The sequence below is a fragment of the Acomys russatus genome, chromosome 1 (assembly GCF_903995435.1).
Source record: "Acomys russatus chromosome 1, mAcoRus1.1, whole genome shotgun sequence".
NCBI classification, from domain to species: Eukaryota; Metazoa; Chordata; class Mammalia; order Rodentia; family Muridae; genus Acomys; species Acomys russatus.
The window spans coordinates 9434611-9452231 of record NC_067137.1 but is presented as its reverse complement, the minus strand read 5'-3'; the positions used below and the strand labels follow the sequence as shown (position 1 = coordinate 9452231).

The 17621-nt window shown below is 40.7% G+C and overlaps 1 protein-coding gene and 1 pseudogene across 1 annotated transcript in view; both read right to left on the bottom strand.

Annotated features, from left to right (window-relative positions):
- The window catches only part of Thada (THADA armadillo repeat containing), a 282053-nt gene that overhangs the window by 228846 nt on the left and 35586 nt on the right, over nt 1-17621 (bottom strand). Inside the window, exons 20-22 of the mRNA XM_051161396.1 lie at nt 17268-17426; nt 14726-14883; nt 6504-6613 (exon numbers count right to left, since the gene is read on the bottom strand). Of these exons, the coding sequence (XP_051017353.1) occupies nt 6504-6613; nt 14726-14883; nt 17268-17426 (427 nt within the window). The remainder of the gene's footprint in view (nt 1-6503; nt 6614-14725; nt 14884-17267; nt 17427-17621) is intronic.
- On the bottom strand, nt 9976-13989 carry LOC127195162 (glutathione S-transferase alpha-4-like; annotated as a pseudogene).

Here is a 17621-nt window from a genome sequence, read left to right as displayed (position 1 = left end):
ACCTGGCTCAGAGGTAGAGCACCTGTCTAGCACACATAGGCCCTAGGTTCAATCTCTAATACTCCACTCCCCACACACAGCCCACCAGCAGCAGCAGCAATCCATGTGGACCCAAACTGACAGGACTGGGTGAGCATAGGAGCAGCAGCACAGGACATGGCCTTCCCTAGAGGAACACACAGATGTGAAACATTCTGCTTGCTAAGGGTCAAAGTGCTGCTTCCCACAGAGACAAGACTCTCTGTGACGCAGGTTTGGAGAGGCGGAGAAGGGGTCCACGAGGAGAGTGCCACACGCTTCTTGTCCGAGCTCAGGAGAAGGCCAAACACAGACAGCTCGATCTCAACTACAGGGAAAACGAGGCTCAGAGAGGACCTGGAGGCTGTGCCCGGGGAAGGCAGGCCAGCCCGGTGCCAGCTGTGGCGGTAAGAAGGCCAAGGGCACCCAAGCCCAGGGCACCATCGCCACCACAGCCCTCGCTCCTGTCGTCTCCAGCGGCTTGCATGGGACTCTCCATGTAGCACCCACTCTGAGGCCACCTTCTGATCACCTGACACCCAGGGCCATGTTCTCTCACTTCTCAGTCAACTGAGGTTAGGCAGGCACCTCTGGCCACAGCATCACTGTCCTTCCTCAGTGTGCTCACGGCTGGCCTGTCTACGCGGGCACGTGTCGGAGGGGCGTAAGCACTCTCATCCTGGCAGAGCTAAGCTGATGCACTCAGTCATGCCTGTGGGAGAGGGAATGGCAGGCTGAGTCCCCTCTTGTTCCAGGCCTACCTGCCTGAGACCTGACAAGTGAATATTTCATCAAGTCCCAAATAGAATTCACCATATGAGAAAATCAGATTATAGAAAATTAACTCCACATTTGTTTATATTATACATATAAATATTATTTTCAAAAACTTTCCTAGAAAAAAAGATTATCTCTCCCATTCTTGTTTATCCTCAGATAATTGTATAATTGTAATGTCAGTTTACATTTGAAGACATTTTGAATAATTCTATTAAAAAACAACTGAAAGAATGTAGCTCGTGTTTAACTCTTCAGTTATTTGACAATTAATCTTTTTAAGTACTTTCTTCCTTAACACAGCCAGCAGCTGGCCTTGATTTCTATGGGTTTTCATGAACACCCAGACTTCTTTCTTTCAAACTTTTTAACTGCTGTATGTCTAAACAAGTTTTTATCACTTAAAGGTTTATTAACCCCTCCCTCCCAAAAAGCCCAAAAGAAACAATTTCTTTTTAAATTAAAAACCAACCACCACCACCATCCCCCCAAAATGAAAAAAAAAAAAAAAAAAAGTAGAAAAAGGAAAGAAAAGTGCCACACATGATAGACATGACACGGATACTTTGTACAAAACAGTCAGGTTTGAAATGTCCCCAAAGGGATCAAAACCCACTGGGCTCAACGGCATCAGATGAAAATCCTAACAGATGGGTCATGAGCCACAGTGACAGCCATGACAGATTACGAGTGGCCAATACATCAGGCCCTCAGCTCTTCCTCGCTCCCCATTTTATCTCTTGGGAATGGCTTCTACTGCACCATTACACAGTATCTCTGAACTGGCACAAAGATGTGGCACTCGTTTCATGCTCAGCCTTATACACAGCTTCTGTCTTTGGCTCTCTGTTCTTTTTTCCAATCCCTGTTCTTCCCTGAAAAAGACAACAACCCTACCAACAATGATGACTATGGAAACAATTCCCAGATTTGTCTGTTTCGGATGTCTTAGTTGTACACCTAGTCCAACTGCTAAATTGAGGGCAACAACCAGGATAGTCTATCATTTTCTCACACCGGGTACAGGCAAAATAAACTTACTATTGTTTATCAAACAAACAAAACCAAAATAACTCTGGCTTTGGTAACACTGATCCTAAAACCAGAGGAGCCATCACAGGTTCCATAGCCGTCTCTACCACTTGCATTCAATGCTGCAGATTTATTTTTCAAAGCTGACCACTACAATGACTTCCATACACATATATTTCTAAACAATTATCTTGCCACTGTGCCATCAAAAAGTGGGTTGCATCCAGTCTGTCCTAAAGACTCCTTTTAACCAAAATAATGTAACTGGATCAATGCTATAAGTCTTGCCAGGCTGCTAGGCCAGAAAAGATCACACAGCTTCTGGTTGGAGCTTGCTGCTACTTGGAAGTTCAGCTACCTCAGACCTGTCATGCTGAGTAAGAGGTCATTTGTGGTCCAAATTGTCAGGTCCAAAGGAAACTCCAATAGGCAGTCCAAATATCCAGAAATGAGCTCAACCTGGACCATAGGAGAACTTCTGGTTGTTAGATAAAAGCCATAATTCCTCAAGAACGTGTAAAACTGGTTTCCATATGCCCAGAGGAGTCATTTCCCTTACCCCTGGCAAAGGGGACATATGGCTCTCCAATTAGCATATCACCATGATGCCATATCAAGGCTGTGCTAATCTCCAGGTTCCCTCAGTCCCTACTCACAAATATTTATTATACATTTCAAAGTCTATACTAGCATCCTAGTCCTTCTCACCTCCTCTTCCACCCTAACCTCTCTCCTGCTCCCCAGTTGTTCATACTGTTCTCAGCTCTCACTAGTTCCTGCTAATCTCAATACTTTCTCTATTCTCTGTCCCCTGCTATTCTCTCATCTCACACAGGTATCCTGGCCATGTCCAGTATGGTGGCCATTTCTTTCTCTCTCTGCTCTGGACTTTTCCAAGTGCCTCTGGTTATTTTCTCTCTCTCTCCATTCACAATAAAAACCATCCCCTTAAGCATACCAAGGAGCAGTCAGGTTGTCAGTTCATACGTCTGGTACTAAATACTCAAGAAGGGCACAGATGGAAAGGGTCCAGCCTCCCTAATTAAACCAAGCTACAGGTCTGAGTCCCTAAAGGTATGGTTCATTTGTTTCTGTTGGCTTCTGCCACCCATCATTGCGACTCCAAATTTTTAATCCATCTCTCCAGCCACTTCTCTCCACCTGTTCTCTTCTGGTGTTTGGGTGTCATTTCGGAGCTGCCTACTCTGTGTCTGTTGGCTCCTGGAGCCTACTACTGCTTTCAAAGTGCATCAGGCAGCTTCTCTCACCCTCCTGAGCATCCATCACTTGGAAAAAGATGCCTCGCCTTTGTTACTTGGGACATTTCTCTCTGACAAGTCTCTTATCCCCTGCTATTCCTCCCCCCTTGTAGATAGACTGAGCCATGTCCAGCCTATTGGCCATGTCAAGTCAACTTCTTTATCTGTTTTTGACTCTTCCAGATGCCTCTGGCTATTTTCTCTCAGATCTACAATAAAACTTTCCCATCCATGGAGCAGTCATCTAGTCAGTTCATATACTCAACAGGTCCAGTCTTCTAACTATCCCACTGCCCAAGGTGCCAGAAATGTCAGCACAGCCAAAAGAGACCCCCTTACCACTTCATCTGCCTGATAAATGGCATCGGTATCACTAAGTAAATGTCCTAAAGAAAACTACCTAGCTTAGCCTTGCCCCAACTGCCCTCATAAAACCAAGAAAGTAGTAAAATGTCTATAGCTTTCTTTTGAGCGTTCAATACATCATGTATGGAGTTGTTCACATGAGGTTACATGTTAAGTGAAATGTCCAATCTTTGTCAACATAGAGGAAGCCTTCATACCTCAGATTTAAGTTGCTAAAACTGAATCTAGGTTCTCCCTAATTAAATATATTGAGCTGAATGTTCCAATGGAGACAACACCTCACACAGCCCCAAGAAACATCAATCTCACAGTATTTTACATTTGTAGGAAAGTATGTATTGCAAGAGTTTTCAAAAATAATTCTCTAGACAACAAACTCCAGAGAGACCTGCAAGTGAAACGAGCACCTTCCTTTAGAGATGACAAGATCACAAGCTAAGGGGTTGACTGTACACTCACTCAGGGGAATGGGTATACACAGAACTAAGAGCTTGAATCATAGACTGCTGGGGGTTTTGGATAAGATAAAAACATAAAACACAACAAAAACACCACAATGTTTCTCCCATCCCTACTATAGCAAATCTAGTTGCACAGAACAAAATAATTTTGGCTAGTTCAGCGACAGAACACTAACGAAGGATGTCTGCCTAACAATGAAATATCTGAATCTAACTCTACATTTTTAGTTCTCCACCTTTCTTCTCCTATGTGCTTAAACCTTACTCAGGCATGCTCGCAGGCTCGCTTTCTCCACAAGGAGCTAAGCACACATCACATCCTTGGTGCTTCTCTCTCTGATATCCATCCCTTTAAGATTCATCAATGTTCTACAGTATTTGGCAGGTTCATCCTTTAGCAAACAGATCGTACTTTCTCAGCTGTTGTCAAGCTATCACACATCCACCATGATGCTGAGTGCTTATAACCAGTAACTCTTGTGACCAGTAGAGATCTATAACATATTCCCTTTTAATAGTCTAAATTTTACCCTTACTTATAAGCTCTTGTTTGGAGCTTCTATAACAAAGGACACATGTATCCTTTGCAGAGGACAGTCCCCCTCTTTGGGGAAGGTCCTCCCCTTTAGAGAAGGCCATCCTTTTTCAGCTTCAGAAAGGACACACATGGAATCTATCTTAGTTTGGGTCCTATTGCTGTGAGGAGACACCATGACCATGGAAACTCTTATAAAGGACAGCATGTAATTGGAAATGGCTTACAGTTTCAGAGATTTAATTACTGGCATGGCAGGAAACATGGCAGCGTGCAGACAGACATGGTGCTAGAGAAGGAGCTGAGAGCTCTACATCTTCATCCACAGGCAGCAGGAGAGACTGTGAGCCACACCAGGCATATCTTGAGTACACGAGACCTCAAAGCCTACCCCTACAGTAACACACTTCCTCAAACAAGGCCATACCTCAGACTGCCACTCCCTATGGACCAAATACTCAAACACAAGGGTCCATGGGCACCATTCCTATTCAAACCACCACAGAATGTACACATTTGTCTAGCCAGACAGATCAATCCTGTCCATCAATGAAATGTATTGCCCTCATAACTCACAAGCTCTTCAATAACAGAAATTGTGTTTCCTGACAAGGTATTATACTCTCTAACCCAAGCATGATGAAAAGGGCACAGCTAACATTAGCAGATTTGAAGGAATGAACTATATTGCACTGTAAGAAAAGAATACTCCTATCTACAACAGAAACAAAGAGTTGATAAGATAAAGTATTTTTAAATATGTACTTATGTATGTGAATGCTCTGTCTGCATGTGTGCCTGCAATGCCAAGAGGGCACTGGATACCATTACAGAGGGTTGTGAGCCACCATGTTACTAGGAACTGAACTCAGCACCTCTAAGCTAGTGCTCTTAACCACTGAGTCAGCTCTCCAGCCCAGAGCAGATAAAATATTTTCAAGTCTGTAATTTATGAAGCTAGAAAAATGACTCAGTATCTAAGAGCCCTTACTTCTTACAAGGGAACAGAATTTGGTTCCTAGCACCAGGTGGTTCAAGGCCATGTGTACTTCAAATTGAGAGAAGCCAATGTCCTTTTCTAGTTTCCACAGGCACTGCACTCCTTTCTACATACTCACTGATTGACACACAGACACAGACACAGACACACATATACAAGCATGCATGCACAATTAAAAATAGAATGTTTTAAAGATCACCAGTTTAATGTCATGGACATTTTAAAAGTATAATTTAAAGATATTCTGTGAAACCCAAAACTGACAGGACATTTTAGAAATGTTTTTACCTGGAGTGGGGGTGGGGGACACTTCACAAATAATCAACATCTAGATCTCTTAGCAGCTCAAAATAAAATGTTTGCTGAAGCTACAAGACTGGCCACTTCACTTTTAAAGTTCCAGACAATAAAAATGTTTTCCTGTAAAATACTACCTTTTATTTAGAGAATGTTTGCCACATATACTTAGTCATTAAGCAACTTACGGTTTTTTTAAGCCACTTAGAGGAAATCTATTATATCAATGAATGAATGAATGAGTGAATAAAATAATCAATATCCATAAAGTTAATAAATATACATTTGGTTAGATACATGAGGGCTATCTAAATATTTTTCCAGGTAAGATGAATTATGTCTATTTATTGTTATTTTAAGATTTTTCTATAAAACAAAACTATAAAGACAAAGACAAAACCCTTATGTTTTTCCCTGAAGCCCATATAAATCCAAAAAAAGTCCAGGCTTATTTGATTCCAAATGCTAAGTTATTTTCAAACAGACGAAACATTCACTTCATCCAATGAAAAGAAACAGTAACCTCAGATCTATTCTTGGCAAAGTCTTTGGTGAGAAAGCAGTGTAGGTTGGACATTTCACTCAGTCATCTGCAGTCAAGCACAGAATGGAACCTAAGAAAACCATCCTTAGGAGTTCTGTAGAGGATGTAGTCTTCATCCTCTCCAGCATGAAAAGACACAAGCAACACCTACTCCATGCACATGCTCTATAGTCTGTGCTTTAAAAAGACCTACACAAAAGGACATTTGTTTTACCTGTTTAATATTTCAGTGAGTTTCACAAAACCAGTATAAGCCAGTTCAAATGCTCCTCTGTGTCTGGACTGCAAAAGGTGTTGTTTAAAGTAATCTCCCATTTCTTTAACCTTTTAAAAGAATGAAAAATATTCATTATGCTTAACTTATAGATGCATTAATACATATCAGCATTATAATTCACAACCTGTGCGTATGTATCCAATTACCATTGACTTGTTGTGACAAATTGTGTGTTAAGCACCTTCTTTTGTTTTTTGAGAGAGTCTCAGGTAGCTCTGGCTGGCCTTGAACTTGCTGTGTAGTCAGGAATAACCCTAAACTCCTGCTCTTCACATCTCCAGTGGGGGTGGGGATGTGTGGGAGGGCTTTACAAATGTGTGCTACCACACCTACCTTAATCTTTTTTATACCATTCATTTAATATTCATAATGAGCTCTATGAAATAAATGCTATTGTTATCTGTAGTTCACATTAGGAAAATTGGGCACCGAAAGGCTAAGTAACTTAATCTAAGGTCACACAGCAAGTAAGCAGGACATGAAACAGGCAGTCATCCATCTTTAATTACTACACTAGAGTGCCTCCCCATGCCAGATGTGCAAATTTCATAGTATGCTCTGTTAGCTCATGCCACTCAACACCAACATCAAATCACAAAAAGTAACAAACTCACATACATGACTCTGAGATAAATATGTTTACTCTTCAAATATTTTGCATTTAATGTGGTAAAATATACATAAGAAATTTACTGTTCCAATCATTTTATACTGTACAGTTCAACTACAGGAAGCACGGTCACATTGCTTAGCAACTGCTAACATTATCTGTGCAAAGACTTTTTCATCTTAAACTGGGAAGCCACATTCACTCACACTGTATCTTAGAGATGCACTAAGGCTACAAGTGAGGCTTAGTAAAAGCCATCCTAAAAGTCAACAGCAGCACTTTAAGTCAAAGCATGGGCTCTGCCAGAATGCCACACCATCACTTCTCAACATGCTGTCTTTCTCTACCTAAGACAGAAAGCACACCAATTAATTTTAAAGACAACATAGCTGACAATTTGTATTTGTTGTTCTGAACAAAGAGCAGCCAAACTAGTTAGTCGAACTGGGCTTTATGTTATTTGGTGATGGATTTGGTGGCTGCTGTTGACTTTAGAAAATACAGACTTTTTTAATAAACTCTGGACCAAAGCTGTAATTAGCTATCCATTCACTGTGCATGCACAGATCACAGTCTATCAAACACGGACTCGGCCTCACAGTGTATCAGATCTGCTAACCCAGAAACACCTTCACCTCAGCAGTGACTGGCTTAGTGCTCTGTATACATCAGAGACATAAACAGTCTCATCTTCTTCTGTACACTAAGGGTACTAATGGCACTTACCTCATAGGTAGTTGTGTTTAAATGAGTTAAATAGCAACTTCAGAACAGGCCAATTATCTATAACCTAATATCATCAGTGTGCTATGAGCTAAATAGAGGGGCAGCACCTATACTTGGTGTATATCTGTCATAAAGAATGATACATGGAGAGACAGAATCGAAGGCCAACAAAGAACCACACAAGCAGCACTTGATGAATGTTTAAAAACCCTATTTCAGAGTACTACGTTGTGTCCTTCTGCTAAAGCTTTTCTTCAAAGCATCACTTCTATCATTACAGAAGAGATTATTTTAAGAAGGTATTTCAGAAGAGAGAAAATAAAGAAAAAAGAAGGACTTTTCCTTAGTTAATTCTTTTCTCTAAAACGGGCTACAGATATTGTGACATACTTCAATAAAGACAAACGCTACTTATGATGGGTTTCTCTGAGGACCTACAGAAGTCCACCATCTTCTCCTTAAGCAGAGGTCGCATTTTCATTGTTTCCTTTATGCTAACTCCCTTCAAAGGGTCTGAACCAAGAAGCACCTAATAAAACTAAAGCATTCAGAAGTTTGCCTGGTGGGTGGTCTTCTCAAGTAGACCCTGAGCCCCCCGTAACCTTGACCTTAGGAATCAGAGTGGTACCCTAAGGACACATGTTATATATAGACAAGATTTCTTCATTTTATTTCACATGTGATCTCCAAACAAACACAAATGTTTGGCCTTGTACTCCATATAAAATTACTGTCAAGTGTTTTTTTGACATCCCGTCCAAAGCTTTGTAGCTTACTGGTGGAACAGACAAAGAAAATGAAAAGAAGGCATGTGACCGCAGTAGGCTTTCAGTTTAGACTCAGGGAGAAAACGAGTGTGCTGCATGATGAGGATGGCTGCACAGCACGGCACGTCCAAGAAGGGGAGGCCTGTCTGCACTGAGATGAGAGTCCCTGCTCACATCTCTCATGCAACAAGGAGGGTTATATGCGCTTAGGTAGTGAAGAGAACAATTAGTATGTGAAGAGGTTACAGTAAACAAATAAGCACCAAGTAGCTGCTATCGAGCAGACTCGTTGCTGGGTCCAGATCTAGCATGTGCAGGCTAGGGCTGCCAGAGGCTGCAGGCTAGGGCTGCCAGAGGCTGCAGGCTAGGGCTGCAGGCTAGAGGCTTTATACTAGACAACAGTGAAAGACAGGCATCAAAGGGAGGATGAACCCAGGCTCCAAAGTGGGAGACTGCATGGAATAACGGGCTCTGTGAGCAAGCAGCTGGACAGAGCATCCTGCTAACTCCCTCTCAGTGGACACCAGACTACAGGGAACAGAGTTGATTCATACCACTCAGAAAATGGGTAACGATAGTAAAAAGCATAAACAGAACCTTAAAAAATTAGCACATTTCTTTATTCGTGTGTGTGTGTGTGTGTGTGTGTGTGTGTGTGTGTGTGTGTTGCCTACAAAGGTCAGAGGAAGGACTGTGAGAGTCCGTTCTCGCCTTTCATCACGTGGGTCCCAGGGATCAACCTTGGCAGAAAGCACTTTATCCACGTAGCCATCTCACTAGCCTAGAATTTGTCAACTTAATTTTTAAAATAAAAGGTCCACTGAAAATACAATTGTTTCATTAGAAAATGAGTTTCTCAAGTTCAAAGAGTTTCATTTCTCAGATGGTGTTTTTTTGTTGTTGTTGTTGTTGTTTATAAACTTCTAATAAAAATAGATTTTCCCAGGACGTGTTGTTGGTGGTGGTGGTGTTGAATTGAGCCAGGATCTCATTCTATAGCTTCACGCTGGCTTGAAACTCACTACATAGTGGAGGCTGGCCTTGAATCCCTGATGATCCTCCTGCCTCAGCCTCCCAAGTACTAGGATTACAGACACAAGCCAGCAAATTTAGAAGAAAATGAAGGTTAAAGTGAGAAGGAAAAAAAAGATACTGCTTTCCAATCTTAAAAGTAAACATTTTAAATTTAACATATCCTACTTGAAACTTTTTACAAAACTCTAAAGCAAATTAGCATCTTTTATAGATTTACAGATCACTAATCCACAGGGGAAAATAGCTACTTGCCATGTCTCCAGGCACTATAGCTTACTATCAGATAAATTAGCAATCTGTAAATGTTCACTTTTGGCTTGACTTTGTATTATGAAATAATAACCCTTAATTCAAATTCTGATTTTAAGACAGAACCATTTCTTCTAACCCTGGGAATGTCTATAGTGGGAAGGCTCTAATTCCATTTTGGTGACATGGGATGCTTCACAGAGGTTTAATAAAATAATTAATGTTTAAAACCAACCCTTTTTCATTATGATTTCTTAATAACAATCAGAATTTCTTCAAAATCCAAATATCATTCCTCTATATCATGACAAAGATCATCTGATGTGCAGACACCGCCTTAACAAAGTTTATTTTTCTCTTTCTAGCAAATTCTTAACATGAGCCATTTTGTTGCCCTTCAGGCCTGAGTTTTTATTTATTTATTTATTTTAGTTTTTCACTGTATTTAGTTGGCATCTGTCACTGATGGCAGAGTGGTTTGGGTTTTCAAGACCTTTATTCTTGGGATCTATAGCTGCAGGAACTTCTTAATTGTGGGAATGTTGCTGATTCTTGTCCTCTGCAGCAGAGGGAAATCAGAAAACACAAAAGCACTGAGCTTTTCCACCATCAAAATGGCTTCGAGCAGCTGTACGGCTGCCCAACCGAGCTGGCTGCCAACAAGAAAAGCCTCCTCGTAACCCTTTAAAATCGTTTTGCAGACAAGGAAGTAACAGGTTTTAGCTCTCTTCACTATAAAAGCACAGCTCCCCCATTTTTCCTGAGGGGGTTTAAATGGAGCCTGGGCGATCAGCACCATGAGGCCCCGGGTACCACCAGCACACATGTCTATCCTGGCTCTCTCCTTCAGGTCCTTCCCATACAAGCTGTACTTGGCAGAGAGGTAGCCAAGGATGGCTCTGCTCTGTGTCAGCAGAATTCCATTGATTTCAACAAAGGTACTTGGTCAAAGAGCAGGCATCCGTCTTATTCTTCCAGGATCTTGTCTCTAGGCACTCCGAGGCCTGACTTTTTAAAATTCCTGTTTTGTTTCATTAGTATATTACTAAGCTCTTTGAGATCAGAGAATCACATATGAATCTTCTTTATGTTCCCATGATATCCATGTACTAAGGCAGTCAATATATAGGCATCTAAGTGATAGGCTCTCATCAAAAGTTCACTGCAAAGCTTAAAAGTTCTAACTTCCACTCATGATAGTTCAAAATACTTATTCATAATTCCTAAAATCTAAATATAAACAAATAAAACAAAAAAGGCAATTCCTTTATGACTTATGAATACTAATAAATATAAATTCCATCTGTAATCTATCACAAAAATTTTAAATAATGCCACAACAGAAGAAATGTAGCAATCCAATCAGGACTACTGATCATGCAAGTAACAACAGAATCTAAAGCAGGAAGTTTTTACTCATTGGCAATATGTTTATTCACATGACTTTTTGTGATAATAATTACGAGAGAGTGTGAAGTGAAGCAACTATAAAAATTTACCCAAATGTCTCTTCTTAGAAATATTAGGTGAAATCTACAAAGAAATTGATATTCAACATAGAAGTTGTTTTAAAAACTAGTAGGCATTTAGAGATTAATATCAGCCATCACACTAGAAAAGGTTCAACAAAATATCAAGCAAAAGTCTATCCACAAAGCATCAAGCTAGAAACCTAGACACACACCAGTGAGTCCGGAAACCGTGCGGTAAGGCTGTGTGCACTGCTCAGTCGTGAAGGGTCTCAGCTTACAGCCCTCAGAGCCGCTCCATCTCTGCCTCTAGTGCAGGGACACTCTGAAAGAGCAGGAGGGAGTCAGCCATGCTACCAGGAGAACAGTTTCCTCTTGAAGAAGCTGGGGAGAGCACAATGCTTCACAAGAAAGGCTCCCAGGGAAGGACTGGGCACTGACAACTCCAGGAGTGAGTTATCTTTCGTTGGTCTTTCATTGCTTGAGAAAACTGGCTTGGGTGATGGGGACGGGGGGATTTCAATGTAAAGAAAACCTAAATGAGCCACTGTGAACAAAGGGAGCACTGTGCCACGTGAAGCCATGACAGGAAGGAGAGAACTGGGTTCCTGTCTGAGGAGGCCACAGATCAGCTTTGTGATCTCTGGCAAACCCAGCCATGAGTAACCAGAGGCTTCAGTTTCCTCGTATCCAGGGAGCTGGAGAGTATCACAGAGATGAGCCTTCAATGAACCAGCACTAAAACACCAGAACTAAAAACAAGGACCAGCTCTCCTCTCCATACAGCAGCACAAATCCCCAAACTGTCACCTGCTTCCCATCAGCCTGCTGTAAATCATATTCATGTGTGTGCTATTTAAGTGTCCACCCCTTAACAAAGGCCAATAAAATCAGGGTGATCTTAAAAGTACTGGACAAGAAAAATAACAGTACCTACAGAACTGTGGGTGGAGAGTGAAGAGTGAGAGGGGAGACACAGGCTAACATCAGTCTTTTAGCTTTGCAGAGGTATGTCTAGTGCGCTCATGTTCATCTGAGAGAGGAACTCTCACACTGGTGGCTTTGTCATCAAGTACAGCAAATGCAACTTAGCCAGAGCAAATGTGTCCTTGGAAGTGTAGATTCACCTTAGGTACAGCCAAGTACCTGGTGTAAACTAATGTTCTCCTGTCATTTCCATGTTTAACTCTTAAAAGTATTAAGTACATGGAACTACTTTTTATTTATAGAAGCAGAATTTAGAACTGGCTGTCATTCTACCTCTTGGCAGGCCAGCCTGGGCTACATAACAAGACCTTGTCTCAAAAGCAAGAAAATGGGATGAAGAGCTAACTCAGCAGTTAAGAGCATCTGCAGTTCCCAGCATCCTCATGGTGGCTCACAACCATGTAATTCCAGTTCTCGGAGACTGATGACCTCTTCTGAGCTCCACACACACCATGCTCACATCTGATGCACATCTATATGCAAGCAAACACCCCATAAAATAAACAAATCTAAAATACTTAAATTAAAAAAAACTTTTTAGAAGAAGCAATTTTTTGCTTAGAAAAGAAATTCTACAGTAAATAACATTAATTTCTGGGTGACAGGACCTTCATGGACTAACTGTTCCTAAGCTATTTGTTTAACAGCCAGCAAAGCCAAGAGTAAAGCTTTCCAGAGAATAGAGTTTCTGTTAGCATACAGCGATTACATATACCCCTGATCCTTCCTCCAGCCAATAATGTCTTGTTATGTGGCTACACATGGTTATCATGCAAAAAGTATACTGAACTATAGAGCAGTGCTCAGAATAGAGAAAAGTTCTTTTTTGTTAGTAAGCAAGAATCTGTTTATTCATGCAGTCACTTGTTATTTTTAGTTTCTTTTTTTGTTTTGTTTTGTTTTTTGTTTTTCAAGACAGGGTCTCTCTGTGTAGCCTTGGCTGTCCTAGACTCACTTTGTAGACCAGGCTGGCCTCGAACTCACAGCGATCCGCCTGCCTCTGCCTCCCAAGTGCTAGGATTAAAGGCGTGCGCCACCACCGCCCGGCTATTTTTAGTTTCTTTAAAAACAAAACAACAAACATCTCCTTTATATTAGTTCCCTGTTTTAACATGGTTGTTCCACATATATTCATTACAATATAAACTTTGGGTGTAATGGGAAGGGTGTCAAGGCAAAATCATGTTCATGGAGAGCTGCCAAGCCTTTCTAAGTTACAGTAAAAAGCAAAATGTTATCTCCCTTAATTTGCCCTTGAAAAAAGAAGCTGACAAGTCAAAGGCTTTAGCATGTGTTTGCTTCCTAACAAGATGGTGGACTCACACCAGTGAGATAGCTGGTTGTAACTTCAGCAAAAGAAGGCAATGGCACTACAGCCAGTTGGAGTAATGGCTCCAAGTACCTCTAGGACACCAAGGCCTATTTGATCTGGAAGAGACGGGGGAACATGCCGCCCACAATGTGCGGCTCGTCTTTGCCCTGTGCTTTCCAAGGCCTTGCAACATCACTGGCACAGCTGTCAGCCAGATGTTAGCACACGAGCCAGAGTGTAAGAATAAAAATATTAGCATTATTTCCATGGCGCTAGTCACATGGTTACTGTAGGAATAATCAGCATTAGCATACTACAATATTTGTTTTGTTCTTGAATGTTGTAATACTCTACAGGGGGAAATTTATCTTTATTTGAAAAGGTTAAAAATGAAAGTGCATGCTATATATGTTTGCAGGGAAACTGTGGGAAATGGATTTGTTGAAACCATATGGAAAGGAAGAAGGAATCAATTAAAAACAGAAATCTAATAAATCTAAAATATTTCCAAATGAAATGCTTGTGGTAAGCTAATTTCTTGTAAACACTGCACTCGATCCCTTGAACAGTCCCAGATGCTGAGCTAACTTTGTGGTCTTAAATGAAAGTCAGCCAAAAACACTAAAGTGAATACAACTTTATTACTGAAGTAGTGGGAAACGAGAGTCATGATCAACCAATGTTACTTTTTATCCCTTTGAAATTTTTAAGAGACTTGTGGAGTCTTACTAAATAGACAATTTCAGCTAAAGTTCAAGTTTATGTATGTTAAAGGAGAAATAAGAATTTAAATAATAATAATTATTAATACAAAATATTTCTTAAAATGCCATATTTTAAAAATATACAATAAGGTCTACAATCCTAAAAATCTCCATGAACCTTTTTAGGTTTGGCATTTGTAAAATATTTAAGGTTCAAACCTTTTCTTAAAAGCTGGTCTATACATAACAGTTTATGCCTTGGCCAAAAATGACACCTGCAGGAATAACCATGTCCCTTACCTGCTGCACTGTTAATAACCCATCTGAAGATTCTGGCACAGGCCGCAGAGGGAGAAGCTGGCAGAGCGAGCCAAGAAGTAAAGCAACTTCTTTCATACTCCTCCAGCAGCACACCAGCACCATCTGAGCTGTTACATCACATGTTTTTCCTTCTTTACCTTAAGGAACAAAACAAAAACTATTGCACATCCCAGGCTTCTCAGAACACGCTTAGTCATAATTTCCTCAAGAAAAATCTGTTTGAACAAACAAATCTGTCATATGTACTGTTTATTCAGAGGAAACAAACAAAACACACCAACAGTTGAAGAACACACACTATGACAAGAAAGCATGTTAATTTTTTTTAATTTGCTATTTTCAAAAAAATTAAAACGAAACACAATACTGCCTCAAAACTTATGACTGCTATTTGAATACTGATGAAACAAACTTTCCACCTCTCTGTCACCCATAAAGTATTACATGGTTGACTATAAAAAAAAGAAAAGCACTTCTGGTTTACTTTGGTGAGAACGGTTATTTCGTCAGTTAAGGAATGGATAAACCTTTTGTCATTATCTTGGCTTTGCATTTTTATCCACAGGGTCTCCTTTTGCAGCTCAGGATGCCTCAGACTCAAAACCTTCCTCATCTAGCCTCCTGGGTGCCAGGATTTAAGCATGAGCCTCCATGTTTGCCTAAGACAGAACTTTTTTTCCTTTTTTTGAAGATTTCGTTTTTATTAATTTATTCATTTTGTGTGTTCGTGCATAAGCCACATATACGAGAGTGCCCGTGGCAACCAAAGGACATGAGATTTCCTAGAGCTGGAGTTACAGGCCATTGTAAGTCACTTGACATGGGTGCTGGGAATTGAACCCAGGTCCTATGGAATAGCAAGTGCTCGTAACCACTCAGCTACTTCTCCAGTTCCTAAGACAAAACTTTTAATCAATTGATCTTGCTTGTTTCCATCCTTTCCTTCTTTTTTTTTTTTTTAAGCACTTGGTGCTTTGCTTGCTTATATATCTGTGCACATGTGTGCCTTGTGCTCACAGAGGCCAAAGGTAGGCACTGGATCTCCTGGCACTAGAGTTACAAACAGCTGTAAACTAGGATGAGGGTGCTAGGACTGAACCCAGACCCTTCAAAAAGACAGCCAGTGCTCTTCTTAACTGATGAGCTATCTCTTCAGCCCCAAGACAGAATCTTTAAAATTAGTATAAAATACCAATTATCTTCCCAAATATATTTAAATCACATGGCAAATAAGCTAAATGCACTCCTATTTATTCTCTTATTCTAGTTTAGGTGGCATATAAAAAGTCCTATTAAAGTAAAAAAGGAAGTTAACAAAACAATCTATTCTATCTCACCTGCTTTTGTAAGAAAGCACTTACACATAAATACACAGCATGGGTAGAACTGGAAAGGAAATAGACTATGACTTGACTTTGTTTTAAACTTATATTTCACTGTTAGGGTGAAAACATTTTTTGTTATTTTAAAGCTACAACTGCAAAGAGAATTTTCATAAGACAATAGCCCCACCTAGGGGAGAATATGACCACAGGGTACATCCCTAAGAAATCACTGCTTGTGCTAACTTTTTTCAGTAACAACTGATAAAGTAGTCACACAGACTGGAATTCTGGAAGCTTGGTATAACAAAGTAGCACATATTCTGCTCGGTAATAATCCTTTAAGCTGATGCTGACTTCAAGAACTCCCACAGTAGACCCCAGTGAAGGACACAGCAGGGAGGCGATGCTGCCCACATCCACCGCCACCATCATGTGCGCTTGCTCTTTCACCAGCTGGGCTGCTAAAGGGTTTTATGATCAAAAGCTTTATGTTACAGCATCACCTAGGCTGAATCAGGCATTCCATTCTCTAGTAAAGGTCTATAAAGGTATTCCAAAACCCAAATTAAAGAAAAAAAAAAAAAAGCTTTGTTTTCCAGACACGTTCCGCAAATCTGCACACTCTTGTATTATGCAAAGCGCACTGTGAGGCTGGAAAGGTGGCTCAGCAATAAAGAGTGTGTATGCTCCTACAGTTCTCGAGCCAGGTTCCGACATCCACACCAGGCTACTCACAATGCCTGTAACTTCAGCTCCAGGAGGATCTGACACCTCTGGCATCCACAGACACTTACACTTAGGTGTGTGCATGCACACACATGTACACACATACACATACAAACACTCATACATTATTTAGAATAAAACAAATTTTTAAAAAAGAAAGTCTGGCTGGGCAATGGCGGTACATGCCTTTAATCTCAGCACTTGGGAGGCAAAGGCAGGCAGATCTCTAAGTTCGAGACCAGCCTGGTCTACAAATTGAGTCCAGGATAGCCAATGCTACACAGAGAAACCCTGCCTTGAAAAAAAAATAATAAAGAAAGAAAAGAAAGTCTGTACAGTGGTACAGGCTCATTTGTACATTAGCCTAGCATGCGTTATAAGGCTGAATTCCAGCCCCAGCAACACACACACACACACACACACACACACACACACAACATTAATTATAATATCAGTTTCATATTTCTCACCGTTGATTTCTGCAGAACTATCAATATTTGAGACACTGGTACTCAAGTCCTTCAAATCAAAGCTGTCACTTTCTTTCAGTATTTTGGCGTGGTTGAAGTAATCGTTAGTATCCCGTGGCTGTATCTCATTGAGGATGCCTTGCAAGCGGCTTGCTGACTCTGAAGAAAGGATTAATGTGCGTGAATGCCCAGTTCCATGTCATGTGCAGATTTTCTCAGTCTAACTCAAAGTTGCCATGATTTTCCACAGCGACAGTCAGCTGTATCCACAGGATGTGTAATGGGAAGGTTACTAATACGGGGTCTTCATATCAGTGTTTACTCTAGATATAACAGTTTAGGCTGAAGAGTAGA